This window comes from Ruditapes philippinarum, unplaced genomic scaffold, assembly GCF_026571515.1.
Source record: "Ruditapes philippinarum isolate M1 unplaced genomic scaffold, ASM2657151v2 ctg2997_1_1_1_1, whole genome shotgun sequence".
NCBI classification, from domain to species: Eukaryota; Metazoa; Mollusca; class Bivalvia; order Venerida; family Veneridae; genus Ruditapes; species Ruditapes philippinarum.
This window is the reverse complement of record NW_026864709.1, coordinates 191,529-209,103: the sequence shown is the minus strand read 5'-3', so window position 1 is coordinate 209,103 and position 17,575 is coordinate 191,529. Positions and strand designations below refer to the sequence as shown.

Sequence of the window (17,575 nt, the reverse complement as noted above, 5' to 3'; positions counted from 1 at the left end):
TGCATTAATTCTGTTCCATAGTAGACCCATATACATCGATATTCGAGCGTTTTAAAATTAAGAACATTATTTTTTCATTGATATTTAAGTGAAAAGTTAAGAATCGGACAGAAATAGAGATAATCAAATATGTGTGTTGAAAACCCAACCAAGATGCTTTTATGATTGAATTGACTGAGGAGTGAAAGTAAGTGTGAAAAGTGTAATCGCCTCATTATACTTTAATGTTATAACTTTTTCGAATATTCAAAACATACAACCTGATAAGTTAATATGACGTTTGTGTTCAATTTCTGGATCAGAAATGAAATATCCTGTAAGAACTTTTGTTTTATCATTTTTACTTACAGCGTCGATGCAACAAATATGTTTTTTTCTTGAAAGTGCATTACGACACTAAAAAGGACCACCCAAAGAACAATTGAAGCATGCGGACAATCGTTGTAAGTTGAACACCCTTCTTGTGAATCTTTGCATCAATCCTAATTAAGTAATGACAAAAAATATATATCATTTCCGAGTTCCAACATGATATTTTAAAACTATGAATGTCAGATTGATAATTATGTTTAAATGTATGCAAAATGGCTTAACGAAGTTAAGAAAACAATCAATTTTGAGTTTCCAATGTTTCTGTAAATGATAACAATATGGCATCTTTCGATTTACGGTCATGCATTTATAAATTCTTATGATGACAAATTCAAACTCAAATATGGAAACGATTCAATACTACAGAAATAATGAAAAGAATAATGAAAAAAAATGTTAATACAAAATGTATTTTATTATTTTTTATTGCCAATGAACTGGTATGTTGTTAATGTCGGTCATCAATATTGCCATATACAATTGTGAAATATATAATGAATAAAGAACATATTAAGAGTCAAACAAAACCAATTGTCTTTCGGCGTTATTGTATTAAACTCGTTTTTTCCCGAAATTTGTAAAGTAACAAAACCTTCTGTTACTGTGAGGGTGACGTTGCATTTTTTGTGCCAATTTAATTATAGTTAAAATAATTTATGTACATGTATGCATTTCGTATCAGGTTGCATCAACTTGCTAAATATAGCAACATTTAAAAACAAAAGTGAAATGAGAAGTTAAGGGGAAATAACACAGCGCTAATAATCTTTACAAGAAAATAAAACATATTCTTACTCGATTGATAATTATACAGATTTTTTTGGGACCGAATCTTGCATTGATATGTAACTATTTACCAGACAACTTTACCTACTGTATTACGCCGATAGTTGGTAAATTTGTCGATATTTAAATTTATATGGCAAGCCTGCTTGAATTTAGATATTAAACACAATCTGATAACTGTTTTACACCGTTATAATGGACTTGACCAACGCGTCACTAAATAATTATCCTAAACGCACAGTATATAAGGATGTTTATCATTTTATACATGTTATAAAGAGCAAAAGTTTTGAACCTTAATGATAATACTTGTTATATTAAGTTAAAAGTCTCCTCGAATAAACTTGTAATTAAAATAAAACTTTGAATTGAATGTCAAAACAGCTCATTTACTTCAAAAGAACACAAATCATGTTAATAAAAACCACAATTTATGTTTAAGGTGACAACGGAGTCAATTATCACTGAAAATACCTAAAATGAGATTTTTTGCTTAGTAGATTTATCAACCTTTTCTGAACACATTCGTGATTTAATTTTAGAAGCAGTTAGTCCAAAAAAAGTGTTTTTAAACGTTTTAAAACGGTACCTGTCCCATTTTTATCTGCTATTCGCGTAACCTGTCAATTATCGATTACGCTCCGCCCCCTGTTGAGGCATCAATGAGGGAAATCCGTGAATTACCGCTCCATACTACCCGTAATACATGTATCGTACAAATACTGCACATCTTTTATGAATATCTCAACATAATATCGTCTACCTGTCTACCTTTTATTTAAAAGCTTTTTTTTATAAATTAAGAAATTGTCGACAAATGTACGCAACATAATGTATGTAACATAAGTAATTAAGCATAGCGGCAAATCGCACGACCACGGGGTTGATTAAAAAATGTAGTTGCTAAAATATCCATAATGTGTGAAATAATAATTTGTTTGTCCCGTCAATCTGATAGATATTACATTGAGTTTATGGACTTTTTGTACGGATTCAAAGGCTTGCTTTACATTCAACCTCGTTTTCTTATAATGTCAAGTAAAACAACAACAAAAAACAGACAACATTTTTTATGTGAACGCCTATATGACATGTGGTAGGTGTCCCTGACAAATTTGTAAACCATTTTTACGATTGTTTCTCTATGAACCAATAAAAAAAAGATATTATAATATATTATCAGTGAATGCTTTGAATAAATTGTTCGCCAGTAAATCGAACACAGTACCATGGATTTATATTACATATATAAATCCGTGACAGTACTAATAAACCTGGGACAAAGTATGAAACTGGATCTCTATGCCATGCATAGATGATATTCATGAGAATAGAAGTCAAGAAATTCAGATCAATTTGGTGGAAAAAATATAATATCCCGTTCTTATTTGTTCATCTTTCATGGACTTTAAACGACTGTCAGAACCTCAATTTTTTTGTTATTTTAATTTATATTTTAACAGAATTTCATACACGAATACACTGGCAGAGTGACACTGGTATTATATAATAAGAATGCTGATGATAATAATAAACTTCAAAAGTGAAACAATTAAATACCCCGCTAGCGGTGCGCAAATGCGTTCCATTTCCCCCCACCGAGTGCCTCAAATTTTACCGATAGTCACGTGACATCAGTAAATCACCTTAAGATTTGAAGAAATTTCTGCTATAAATTGATATTAATCAGCAGCTTTTTAATTGGTCAGATGTCACTGGGTCATAAAATGTTGTTAGAATATGTAACCGCAACTTGTGACCCTCTCTTGTGCGATATATGTGTGTTATGCAGTTAATAAGCGTGAAACGTAGGGGTCCGAGAGACAACAGCCGATTTATGACACTTCGTTTGATGCGGGTCGGACTTACTTTGAATCGGCATAACTTTTTTAATAATCAAGCAATTAACATGCGGTTTAAAGCACATGAAAGGAAATTCAATTACGGAGGGAACCGTGTCAGGGATTTTTGTTTGCTCAATCAGCGACTTAAGTATCTTTAATTACGTAATATGTATGGTGAAAAAAGTCGCATAAAATGTTTGACGTTACGTAATATTTTTTTGAGAAAAGATAGAAAAAAATTGAGACACGGTTCCCCAGATATTATAAGTATGTTTATATTCCAAAAGTTTGATGACAAAAAAGTAAAAAATGACTTTGATATGACGATTTAAAATTTTAGGATTATTATTCAAAATCAATCATTTACAAAGACATTTTTTTCAAATATGTTATTTTTTATGATGATCAACGACATTTAATGCACAAAGATTAAATAAATAACAATTATTACTAAAATAAGTTGGTTTAAATGACATTTATGCGAGTACCACGGAAAGTGTCTGTTGTCGCCTTAAATTGTAATCCTTTTCCAGATTGTATCCGTTAAGAGAATTGCAACAACTTCAAAATTAGTTTACCTGGCCCTTTTCTAATATGCGACTTATTCAAATCCCAGGATGCGATCAATAATTAGATTGCTGCTGTTGACTACGTTGTTTTTTGTTTTTGCTTTTGTTTTTTTTTTCTAAAATTTTAATCTGACTTAATCAGTGGCAGATCAGTTTAAGTACAATTTGTTATTAAGTTGCCAAATATTTCTTTTAGCAAACCTATAACATTGACGTTTTTATGTTTGATATATATAGAGGACATTTGTTTGGTTTTTTGCAAGATAAAATAAAATAACTTTTTATACAAAACAAAGCCAAACAAAAAAGTTTTATTTTATGCTTAAATACAAGTTAAAATGAAACTTCCTCAATAGGAACTTTAATATCAAATAATTTTCCCCACGAATCAATCTACTCACAAGCATAAATTCAAAAAAGTTATTGATTTCGTAGTTTGATTAATCTAACAGTGGTAAACTAGTACCGAATTTTTGCCGATGTTTTTTTAAGACATGTGTATGTGTATGCGTGCGTGCGTGCTTGCGTTGGTGTTATTCTACAATAACAATAACTTGTAGGAGTCCATAATATAACATTTTTAAACCTATATAAAATACAATTAACTCATTTGCATTGATTTGAATTTATTTATGGATGCCAAATCAGAATTGATAGAAAAGAGAAATGAAAGATAGAACGAAAGATCATCATCATACATATAACATTAATTCAACATTACAATTTAAATCGATGTTAAGCAAGCGCATTTGAATGTAGTCATATATGTATATGTAAGAAAAAAGAGAATAAAACAGGGTTCATGTCCATCATCATATATTTTATCAGGCAATATTTCGGCTTGTATCGTCTGTCCGGAGCGTTGTACTATTACTGTTACAGGATGTTGAGAAGGAATTCAGCAAAACCCGGGTGTTTCGTCATTACAGTCGAACCCAGTTGGACAGGGTTGGGGAAGTGTTTGGCATTCGTTGATATCTGTTGAGAAAAAATTACTTTTAACTTCCATACTGTAAGTTATGTAGACCTTCATTTGCATGTTGTAAGAATACGATAACAAGAAGCATTTAAAACGAATACTAATTTGGGCGGGATCGCACATCATGTTTTAAGTAATGTAAAGCTATTCTGACGTAATTAGTAAAACATAAGATGATATGACAGAATTGGTTAAAACGTGGTGTATAATTAAATATCCTTGTCACATTAGACATGAGTATGTAGATGTTGCATTGTCCATTACCAGTTATACATTTAGTCTTGAAAATATTGTAGAAGAGTATGGAAAAAACTGTTATTTAAACTTAATGTGGTGACAGCAAAACTTGTTAGCAATCGCATTTTAACTTTGAACGGATAGCATAAAGCATACGCCTCATCTAAGGTTTCATTCCAAAACTCTTTAGATTTTATGTTAGGAAACACAGTTATGACAAAAAAAGGTAATATACTATTTCTTACTTTGGCAGTTTCCGGGTGATCCATCCCCAGAATATTCAGTGTTACATGTACAAGAGAGGCTTCCATCGCTATTCTGGCATGAAGCATTAGTGTCACATGGTGAGGGTGAGACATCGCATTCGTTGATGTCTGCAAATGTAAAACATAAAATTTCCATATAATCAACACAAAAATTTTTTTTCTTAAAAGAGACTTAAACTATTTTTTCTCTGCTTTCTACAAGTTAAGCTGTCAATATAACAAGAATTTGTATGCATCCATAAGATTACATTTTTAAAAAGAATGTATTGTCACAAGTCAATTTTCAATATGATACTTAAGGGTAAAATGACGACCATTATAACATACCAAATAAGAGTAATGCATTTGCACTCATTTCGACTGGAGACTTTCATTAAATACCTTAAGAGGTTCAATATGAAATACAAAAAAAAATGCATACGAACAGTATGAATAATGACAATAATGTACGGATATAAAGGCTTTCTTATTTCTCACTATTTGCTGCTGGCTGTATACTCGTGGCAATAATTAACTACATTTTGTTACAGTAGGTCATTTATACTTATTATTCCAAGTTTTTTTTACAGACATAATCAAAGAGGTCCATTATGTTTTATACTACATCCAGTCATGAACTTTTATGTCCGTGATTTAGTCAAGACCGAAACGCTTCATGAGTTTTAAACATCAATAATTACTGATCTACGCACGAAACGCCATCACCAGTGTATCCTTCGTTACAGGCGCACGTTAAGCTTCCTACGGTGTTTGTACATTCGGCGTTCTCATCACAATTGTCCGTATTAGTTGTACATTCGTTGATATCTGAGATACGTAAAAACGAAAGACAGTAATATATACATGTACATATTGTCTCATATACTTGACTTAATTCATTTTTATTTGTGCTATGTCAGAAATAATATAGAGTAAACATTTAAGTTCATATATGGTAAAAATAACAAGACATCAATTCTGCAATAATTTGTAATAATCATGTACATTTGAGTTCATGCAGAAATAAAATAGGCGCCCATACCTGATATATTGATATATGTTGCTACACGTGAAACATTTTTAGTCCTTAACCAGCTGAATTTCATTGATGCCACCTTTTCATTATTTGGAATTACCAATATGATCAATATTTTGAAATATTTGAATTTTTTGAGCTATCAAAGGGGAGGTTAATTCAAATTTCAATAGAAAATAGGAAATGTAAGCAATGCACAAGTTATTTGTAACAAAACCTAGATTTGCGTTAATAATGCATATAGTGACATGTAGACAGCTGATTATTAACTTATTAGGTTATTAACTTTCTCATCGTATTTTCTATATGATGCACAGAAATTAAGTATATGTTTTGAAAAGATACCTGACCTTTTACTCTGTTATTAACAATTTAAGTTGACAATAATACGAACTTCAGGTTATCCAATATATTTATTGGTCTCAATCATTTTTGACAAACTAAGGGATAAAATCACGACAATGTTTTACATACTGAATTATTTAGCGTAATAACTTTGTCCTGCTTTGAATTGGGGGAGGAGGAGGATGTTTCTTTGTCTAAAAACATTTTTACAAGTACGTAAATAATGAGCAACAAACGGTTTTAAGCTCGGCCATACTGTAAGGATATAAAGGCTTGCTGGTGCTGGCTGTATACCCGTGGCAATAATTAACTACTTTTTGTTACAGTATGTCATTTATACTTATTATTCCAAGTTTTTTACAGACATAATCAAAGAGGTCCATTATGTTTTATACTACATCCAGTCATGAACTTTTATGTCCGTGATTTAGTCAAGACCGAAACGCTTCATGAGTTTTAAACATCAATAATTACTGACCTACGCAGGAAACCCCATCACCAGTGTATCCTTCGTTACAGGCGCACGTGAAGCCTCCATCGGTGTTTGTACATTCGGCGTTCTCATCACAATTGTCCGTATTAGTTGTACATTCGTTGATATCTGAGATATGTAAAAAGACAGTAATATATACATGTACATATTGTCTCATATACTTTACTTAATTCATTTTTAACTGTGGTATGTCAGAAATAATATAGAGCAGACATTTAGATTCATAAATGGTAAAAATAACATGATATCAATTCTGCAATAATTAGTAATAATCATGCACATTTGAGTACATGCAGAAATAAAATAGGCGCCCATACCTGATATATTGATATATTTTACTACACGCGCAACACTTTAACCCATTAACCAGCCGAATTTCATTTATACCACTTTTTTCTTTTTATTTGGAATTACCAATATTATCAATCTTTGGTAATATTTGAATTTATTGAGCCATCAAAAGGGGAGGTAAATTTAAATGTCAATAGAAAACAGAAAATGTAAGCAATCTGCAAGTTATTTGTAACAAAATCTAGATTTTTATGTTAATAATGCCTATAGTGACCACGGCCGACAGGTTATTAACTTTCTCATAGTATTTTTTATATGATCCACAGCAAAAAGTTTAAGTTTTTTAAGATACCTGACCTTTTTACCCTGCTATCTACAATTTAAGTTGACAATAATACGAACTTCAGGTTATCCAAAATATGTTTCTTGTCAAAGTAAGTTATTTTGATACTAATCATTATATTTTGAGAGACATAATAAAAGAGGTTCATCTAAGTCTGATAAGGTGCGTGATTTAGTCAAGGCCGAAACGCGTTGTGAGTTTATAACATTAATATTTACTTACCTACGCACGAAACGCCATTACCAGAGTATCCTGCGTTACAGGCGCACGTGCATTTGTGTTTGTACATTGGGCGTTATCATCACAATTGTCCGCGCCAGTTGCACATTCGTCTATATCTGATACATGTAAAAAGCACAGACAAAATTATATTCATTGTGTCTAATACACTTGAAATATTTCATTTTTATCAGAAATGAATAATATTAGCATGTTATTTCATGTGGTGAATCTAACTGGACATGAGATCTGCAATAACTTGTAATTGTATCACTGAAACACAATGCAGACGTGCACTTGAATGTGCAACACTTTTAGCACTATCTTAGGAAACCCATTTATTTGAAATCGCCCATTGGCATTATAGGGGAGAATTTGAAGTTTATTAGCCAACAGTTTAGAACCACTGTAAGGATATGTAGAAGCTTATCCGTTTAGTCTTATGCAAGATAAGAGTTAGTAATTTAAATTTCAAAAGCAAGTAGTATATTCATTATGTATGCAAATTATTCATCAATTGAGCTAGGATTGAGTTAATAATTAAAGTTGTGTAAACTAGATGATTGAAACGTTATGAACATATCTAATACTACATGTTGTATTAGCAAAAATTAAACACACAGTATACTAGTAGTTTGTTGAAAATGCAAATGACATGATAAGAGTCAAAATGAAAATCAAGAAAGTCGGACAAACCAACGTACAGACAGGTGTATAGGCATGCTCGAAGGTAGTATCTTACCAGTGGTGCATGTTGATCCTGTATATCCCGACCCAGTACAGTTACATACCACATTGCCACCCTTTAACCTACACTGACTTGTCATGCTGCATGGGCCTAGAGATATAAATATAACATTCTTTAAAACTTAAATACTAAACATTATTGACCTGAAGATGCAATCTGAGTACTTTCTTTACAAAAAAATAATTTTCGGCATTAAAGGGACTCCACTGAGGTTTTTAGACATGACGGGACTTCGAGATTAATGTTCCATTTGATGTTGTTGTTTTGTTGTTTTGTTGTTGTTGTTGTATTTGCCCGAGCTGTTCTATGTAAGAAATTCAAATTTTATATTTAAGGGTTTGTGACTTAAGTGGAGTTCGTTTAACGTATATTGACTTTAAAGCTGCATGCCTCCAGATGAGCCAAAATATTTCAAGAAAATAAAACTTGAGAAAAATGTATTGAGGTTTTATGAAAATATTTCAAGAAAATAAAACTTGAGAAAAATGTATTGAGGTTTCACCATATTTCTACTGCGTTACTAACGCAGTAAGGGTTAATTTTGCATATTTTGACCCCTGTTTTGTAATTTACATTGGTTGTAAGTGCCGTTTGAAATGTGCATATCATTTTCTGTCAGCTTAACAATGTTTTACTTTTGAATACATTTTCAAAATTTTCATGAACATTAGCAGGAATCTGGATGCGTGCTGCTTTAAAAGAGAGCATACTTTGAAACGGATGCCTCCGAAAACATAAATTCTAGATTTAAATTGCATGATGAAAAGTTGGTTTGTAAATTTAAGGTGTTTGTTATCTCTGCATATAACATTATATCGGCTGTCGCAACAAAGAGCGATAAGTTTAACATAAATTTGACTTTTATGAATACGGGATTAATATAAGAAAAAACAGTTTGAGTGAAAACTAAATAGAATTAAGAAAAATCGTTTCTGAAAATAAATGCGTAGGCACTCGGATCATGCTAATCTGCTTACAAATATAATTATTGTGACAGATCTCGTCAGAGTAAGTTTCTTGCTCATGTTTTTTTGTTTTGTTTTTTAATTGTTTATATTGTGCAGCAATGAAAAACAAATTCTCATTTTGTTAGAATGATATTGTATGCTTTGTGCCATAGTATCTGTTTTAAAATTGATTGTCTTGCAAAATATAACCTAAGTTTTACTATTTTTAATATATCTTTACAGATCTGGAGCTTCAATTTCACTAAAGATGATAATTTGAGGGAGATTATATTTGAAGTGGAAACTGATGATTTTCCTAATCTTGATTTAAGCTATGGGTACAAACTTAATATAACCTGTATGTTGTTTGCTTTATTACTCCTTTTGCTTTTGAGTATCTATGTTCTTAACTTAAAATATATTATAAACTTAGTTTGCAAATAATAACGGTATGAATTTTATGTTTAAGTCATACTATAACCTATTCGAACGGGAATTTCATTGAATTCTATGTTGAAAGACTCAATAAAATTGTATTTCTTTGAAACCAATGCGTATTTTGACCTAATAATTTAACAAATTATCATGTTGTTTTGTATGGTATTTTTCTTTTTTTTTCAGATTATCCCGTTGTCACTTTATCAGATAGAGAACAAATACCCGTTTGCCTTGGTAAAGATGTTGATTTGGTCTGTAGTGTGGACAGCAATCCCCTTTCAAATATCTCGTGGCACAACCAGACCGGCATTATTGAAGGTTTAATGCAGACAATTTATTGTTCTAATGTTTATAGAGCATAAATCCCTCTAAACCGTTTAATATTACTTTTCTAAGCAAGGTTAATTGCCATATACACAAGACCGATCTATGTTAAGAACCTGACTTCAATTAATTTGATTAATTAAAAAATTAGTTTGATATCATACACCTGTCAGTTTACTTCCTATTTAAATCATATTTGAAAGTCATTTCAACACCTTTATATGTAGGTCACTTCTGACTCTTTTATATTGTCAAGAAAATAATGTAAGGTTCTACGTATATGTTAGTATCATGCTTGTATGTTAGTTTTGTTGCATTAAAAATCACGCTGGTACTGTACGTAAATGTCATATAATGTTACTATTGTTCAGCTTTACTGGGAAAACCACATGTGCGTCGTTGTGCATTATTTTAGAGCAGACACCCAACTTGAACCACTAAAATTATGTTGTATAGCTTCCAAAATTAAATGATCCAAAGTCCGAAAGATGGAATGTTAATACATAGCGGTACAAAAGAAATCCTTTGAATTTAACGATTTTTATCATTTGCCCACAGTGCCAATGTGATAATGTGATAAAAACATAATTAACGCAATAGATCGATCAACATTTCAAATAAAGTTTATTCACTTCTTTAGAAAAAATTGGAGCAAACAGAATTGAGCTTCGTTTAAAAAACATTTCGACTGACCATTTCCAGACGTATAGTTGCAAGGCACATAACGGAATTGGTGGAATTGTAACAAAAAATATAACGCTTATTGTGAAAGGTATTATTTGTTCACCACATACTTTGATGTTATCGTTGATGTAAAAGTGATCTAGAAATGAAATGAACTTAAAGAGGTGCGCTTTCTGATACATTGTTATTGGTATAAAATATACTATTCCTAAAGAGTTTCTCCGGGTGTTCAATACTATAAATCAACAATTATTAACAAGCTATAATATTTTGAAAATTAGTTTAATCACCTGGACATGTGTAGTTAAGAACATAGTGTTACCATATCTAGACACATTACGAATAAGAACATTTAAAACAAACAAATGGTTTAAATTTATTCCAAACGATTTCTCTAGTGTCTCTTAACCCTTGCGTTATGACACACATTTCTGTTTGTATTGAATCTATTAACCAAAAAATCACAACACTGTTAAGACATCAAATCATACTAGGTTAAACAGCATAGTTTTCCTTGTTGTTTTTGAAACATTTTATGCAACAGCCATTTATTTTTCCTGATACAGAAATATGAAACTTTCTTGAAACTGACTGACTGGTCTTCAAATTTTAGGTTTGTTAGTCTATCTTAATGTGATAATATTATAAGTCATTCAAGAAATAATCCTGCCATATTTTTTGCAAAACATTATCACAATACATTGGTTTCAGGTAAACATACGTTCTTATTATTACTCATCAATATTAATAAAAGAAACTAGGTTATTAAGTTTCAGAATCCTTGTATACTTAGTTGAGAGGTGTTCAATTTCTGAAATAAGTTATATCAAATATATAATTATATTCTCTTATATTTTGGCCATAAACAAATTATTGACATGAAAATCATTTCATATCTACATCTGTAGTAATCCAAACTCGCCCAGTGAAGTTACCAGAATATTAAACTCACGCAATATTCCATATCTATCAACTAAGAAGATGAATTAATGTTTCCTTGGATCGTTCAAACCATGTAGCATTATCAAGTGCAATTTAGTGTTAAAAATGACGCAATTGTGTGGTCATTGTTACTTTATCTCAAAAGTGCAAGTTTATAAGTGTTCAATAAAAACAACACTATCAAATCATCCTCGGAAAATGTTTACATCTGCGGAATAATTCGTCAAAAAAAATCAAGAAACAAATTAGAGACAAGCAATATTTCATTTGTTTTTCAAAATTCAATGTACATGTAGAGAAGGAAACGATGAATTAGTTACCCATCATTTCAAATATTTGTTTCTTATTATCAGGCAAAGAATGTGATTTAGTTCTCATCAATTGCTTTTGAATATTCTTGTATCTGGACAGTACATTTGTTATTGGCAAGCAAGATTTCTTTGAGCATATTTGAATATGTTAGTTTCTGAAAAACATATGTATGGCTGACCGATAGTTTTTCGCATTAGATATACACGATTATCTTTTTCCATTTTTTCTTCAAAACAGAACTAAGATTGCTCTGAAACGTCATATTTCTTCATAGATTTGGAAAGAAAATTATGTTCTGATGAACATATATATATGAATTATACACACAAAAGAAAAACTCTTAATGAGGAATTGTATTATGATCATTTTCAATAACGTTTAATTGTTTTCCTTTTCTCCCTCAGATCCATCAGAAATTGTAATATCCGAGGCAATAAACCCATCGGCCGAGTCAAACATTGCCTGTATCGTGGTACCGATTATAGGTTGTATAAGTTTTGTTTTTCTGTTTGCGGTTATTGTGGCTGTAGTCATCCGTTGGAGACGACAGAATGCACCATTAGACAGGACGAACATTCCTGAAATTGAAGCTGAAGAAAGGAAAGCGTATGTATAACGTATACATGTACATAGATCTCGATTCAGCATTGTCCATTGTATCACTTTGTCTTAACATGCACATAGGAGTCCTTATTTGTCTACTTTATCCCTTGTGTGCAATTATGTAAGTGGAGAATATCATGATAAGTCAATAGCAGATAAGAGCAAATAATGAGAAGGACATAAATAGAATTATTTATCAATTTATTTCTATGTTTTATGAAGTCGCTTAGGCTTAAGTCTTAATGAGCATTTTTGGTCGGCTTTGACGCCACGCCAACACAACGAAGGGCCTAATGCGACTTTCTAGCTTTACTGGTGTGGGGCCTCAGGAAACTCTCCGTGCATCAATGAGGGCATGATAAGTCACCTGCGTATAACTACCAACGTTCTTTAAGCCAACTGAATTCGGATACGCAACTGATTTAATGAATTTGAGTGAGAAACCTTGGCATTTTTTAACAATGCAGTGTATACGGGATGTGTTCTTTGTTTTCCTACCACGGAAGTTATATGCAAATAATATGTCCTTACCATGCTATATTTTCAGAGTATTACATCCTTCTGGAAACGGTAAGCGAACTTGAACATTTTTGCGTTTGCAGGTGTTTAATATGTGCAAAGAGGAATTTAAATGATAACTAAACTTTTAATCCTTAACTCATTCCTCTGCATGATGTAAATACCGCATATCATATAATCTTTGTTATGCCAATATCCCTAAGATTTTCATAGATTGTCTGTCCCGTTTGTGCAAAACATATAGTAGGTCGGCTATAACAGTTACAATGTTTTCATTTTTGTTTTGGCAACAAACAAATTAATATTGGGTTGAACTTTGATGCAAGTAATATAAATAGCATCGAAATACGAGGCTATGTGATTTGTACAAGGGGGCATAGCCTCTTCCTCTTTAGCACCATATGTCAGTATAATACACATTTCCTGCTATCACAATATGAAACCCCTGAAATAAGGAACAAATGAACGAGCATCTGAATATGATATTTCTATCTTAATCCCTTCCTCTGTCGTCACATTGAGTAAACCCCAGAAATATTGAGCCAATCTTTGCGCATGGTCTTGAGGGCAGGTAACTAATACCTGTACTCCAGTTAACGCACTGTGCATGTACTTGTAAACGATTTAACTCTTGACACATTTTCAACAGAAAAGTATCCAAACTATGATACAAAAACAGATGCTATCAAATGATCATTCAACACTTTTCTTTTCATTACTTTATCTTAAATGGTTCTCTATAAAATTGATATTTTTTCAATGTTGAGAATGAGTTTTGTTAAGTTTTGTAACCAATTTAAGTCAAGAACTATGTCAGAATAGGCTTATAAGACCACAATTAAGACTTCTCCTTGTCAACATACTTAAAAATCAGGTTTGTTATTAAAAAGCTCAACGTTTTGTGGAATACATGCACATTTAGTACGGTGTCGCTATAAACAAACACGAAACATTCTGTTACAAGTATATCAGTTTAAACTATATTTATTTGAATTTCGAGTGATATGTCTCGTACTTAACTTTTATTTGTTATATTTTACTTGTTCTTCTTAATCATTGATTCTGGCACTTTTAAGTGGTGAAAATTGAGTACCGCTCAAGCCGGTGCTAGGGAACATGAAAGATGTTGTGCTTCTTTCAATATCCTTCATGTACAAACTCAATCAACCAAAGTCTGAAATTTTCATGCAATTTTGTTGTTTAAATGCTTCCGAGCGATCACTTTTTCCAGTTATATGACCAACATGTTAAAATTGGCGTCAAGAAATATAAAAACGATATTAAAAGAAACTCCGTTTTGTCATGTCATTTTTTTACTTTTAAGTGCCCATAAACAACAGCTTGTCAGAGTCTGGAAACGCAGCAGAACCGCCAGTATACGCATGCGTCATTCCAAAGAAAGACAGAGGGAAATTCCATGCTAATAATGCGACTGGAAATGATGCAACTAACAAAAATGTAATCATTGAAAAACTTTGTTATATTTATTTACTGATATTTGATGTATTGAACTTAATATAAGGCATAGAATGTTTCTCTCTTATTATACAAAGCACAGTTAAAACATTTTATACGGTATTTTTTGCACAATAGGTCACAATTTCAGTCTGTGATGGTGGACTTTAGAATTGTTTCATTCTTTATTAACAAACTCGAGTAAGCCTGCAATTTTCTTTAACCCTGTAATATTTCCCTTGTTAAATTTTTAACTTAATTTTTACTTTTTAAATGAATAAAGTTTTGTATATTGTTTATTGTTATATATTTAGGTTCATGCAAATTTACGCATGCAAATCTCTTGTTATTTGGAAAGAACGAAGCAAAATCAAGGGTATGTGTGTATGATTACATTAAAATTTTACAGAACGAATGGGAAGACAATCTAGTGAATGCTGACCTAGATCTAGCCGAATATCCTGACCTGGCAGCTAGGAGACCTCTTGTTACCATGCGGCAAAGTATGTCTCAATAGATTTTAGTAAAACCGGTCTAGCAGCGATAGAAGACAGCTATTGAGACACAAAAAGCATGTCAATTAAAAAGCGGCCAATATTATTGTAAAACCAACATTAACAACGAAAGCCCAATTCCGTCACAAAAGAATATCGTGCCATGAACATTTATGCAAATGATGAAAATGATTAAAATGTCTCCATTTGACTCCATTTGATAAATATTAATCTCTAAAAATATTTATATTTTTATGAATGGCTTCATATACCATTTTACTGATTAAAAAAACACGATTTGTGATACGATAGAGCAGGTATGTTTTAACCAAGTGCATTAGGGTAACAGTTTGTTTGCTTTGTAAATATTTGATTTCAATACGTATATCAAAATTTGATCTTGTTTGAGAGAATATTCCGACACTGAATTATTTATGTTATGTAATATCTAAATCATTTTTGTGTTTATTTTAAGATTTTGACCAACCTTAAAAAAGTTTGGTTCACCGATATAACGACACACGACAAAATTATTTACGAAAATGGACTCTGGTACTTTTTTAAGATTTTGATTCATGTACTTCACTTTTCATATTATTTATTATTCCTTTTTGTGATTGATGTTGTTTTATTGTTTTTTTTGTAAAAAAAACTTTCGCAAGTCAGTGGCCAGTGATCAAGACAATTCTAACTACCTTCTTCAGTGGAATAAAAAGAATGCTTTGAGGCAAATAATAGAGATCAACAAAAGACATTAAAATATATTACCAAATTTCCAAAGAATATCAAAGTTTTCCACCTCCCCCTCTCAAATATTACTAGGTGTCCATGTGATTGATAGCAAAAGAAAAAGTAAAAAAAAGAACACATTGTCGGGTATATTTATGTGTCGGAAGTTATCTCTCCATACAACAAGTAATATTGAATTAAATCCCTGTAATATATTTAGGTAAATAATATTTAGTAGCATTTTCAAAGTAATTATTTCATGATTTCATTACCAATCTGATTTTATAGACGGAACTTCACATATATGTATGGATCAGTTATTTACCTGTCATTTTCCCCCGTAATAGATATTGAAGTAAATAAATAATTTAGAGAGAATAAGGTTTCTTTTATTAAATTAAGAAATGCAAAATTAAACACATCTAGAGTATATTTTTGTTATAAATTGGGGGTGTTATTTGTTTAACAATATGATTTTCTTTTGTATGAAAGGTCATAATATCATTATAGTTTAATTGCTGATTTTGTGTAAAGTTCAATGTAAAAATGTTTAACTTAGTGATTGATTAACAACTGTTGTCTGTCTTTCATGCTTGATTTAATAACATTTGTTCTGTTTTAAGTCACAACCGGCATGGGACTTATGGTGACTTTCCAGTATACTACTGGAGTAAATATTTTAGGTGTTTCTTCTTTGCACAAGAGGGCATATTAGTAGACCCACTGATCTCCAGAATGTTTACTTGAGAGTTACACACATGCGTTATTTCAAAGTATTGGCTTGGATTCAAACGCGGATTCAAATGTGATTTAAAGGTCCACAACACTAAGATTTTGTATACATTTTGATCGCTAGATATGTGTCATTATTTATTATGTTTATATACCATTATACAATAAACTATCCTAATTTATTTAGTTCGATTCTGTTAAAAGCTATATGTTTTAAACACTATCGAATCCATACCTGGAACAAGCCAGTACTAACCAATGAATGAAAAGTATATTGCTCAAGGAAAAAAACGGCTTGCCCCTTACATGGTTTAAACCAACGCGGTCAGCAGTCTTAATATTACTAGTCCGACGCGTTAACGTCTCGGCCACGCCGCCACTCCCGTGTACATATAGCTGACATATTTAACTTGATTTAATTCTAATGGATAATAAAACGCGATATTTTACTTAACAGTGTGACTTATTTTTCCGGCCTTTTCAATTTTTTACTTCCTGTAAAATTAACAGAGAAGAACTGAATTTAAAAAAGAGTTTTCATTGGTCATTCTAAAATTACAAACTGAAATCTGAGAAACTCATTTGCAATTCTGAAAAAAAAGTAAAGTGTAGTTCTTGCCATTATGAAATTAAATGTCGAGGATAGTTGTAAAACAAAATTTACAGGAAAGTTCATTAACTTTCTAGTTAAATTGCTCTGATATTTAATGTATGTTTAACAATACTTCTTGCATTCCATTCAGATCTCATTACTTTTTCTATCGAACAGTTTAATTTACGTAAGAACTTACGGAGTTTATTTAACACAAGATCTGAGCTTTAAATGTTGTGCAAATAGCAGGAATAATATCAAAATTATAGGTAACCTATGTTTATGATGTTCAATAAG

General features: G+C 31.3%; 1 protein-coding gene and 1 long non-coding RNA gene across 2 annotated transcripts; one reads left to right on the top strand and one right to left on the bottom strand.

Moving 5' to 3' along the window:
- Positions 1–6,925: 6,925 nt before the first annotated feature.
- On the bottom strand, positions 6,926–8,595 carry LOC132726580 (uncharacterized). Its single transcript, XR_009625217.1, has 3 exons — positions 8,502–8,595; positions 7,763–7,878; positions 6,926–7,014 (listed from the first exon to the last, which is right to left on the bottom strand). It is a non-coding gene; the product is annotated as an uncharacterized LOC132726580 (long non-coding RNA).
- An 854-nt stretch (positions 8,596–9,449) lies between these two features.
- On the top strand, positions 9,450–16,865 carry LOC132726574 (cell adhesion molecule 3-like). Its single transcript, XM_060711910.1, has 8 exons — positions 9,450–9,515; positions 9,698–9,812; positions 10,076–10,210; positions 10,857–10,988; positions 12,559–12,760; positions 13,305–13,327; positions 14,601–14,734; positions 15,141–16,865. Exons 1-8 carry the CDS (start codon positions 9,450–9,452, stop codon positions 15,246–15,248), a joined length of 915 nt encoding a protein of 304 aa, XP_060567893.1. The 3' UTR covers positions 15,249–16,865.
- The last annotated feature ends 710 nt before the right edge of the window (positions 16,866–17,575 follow it).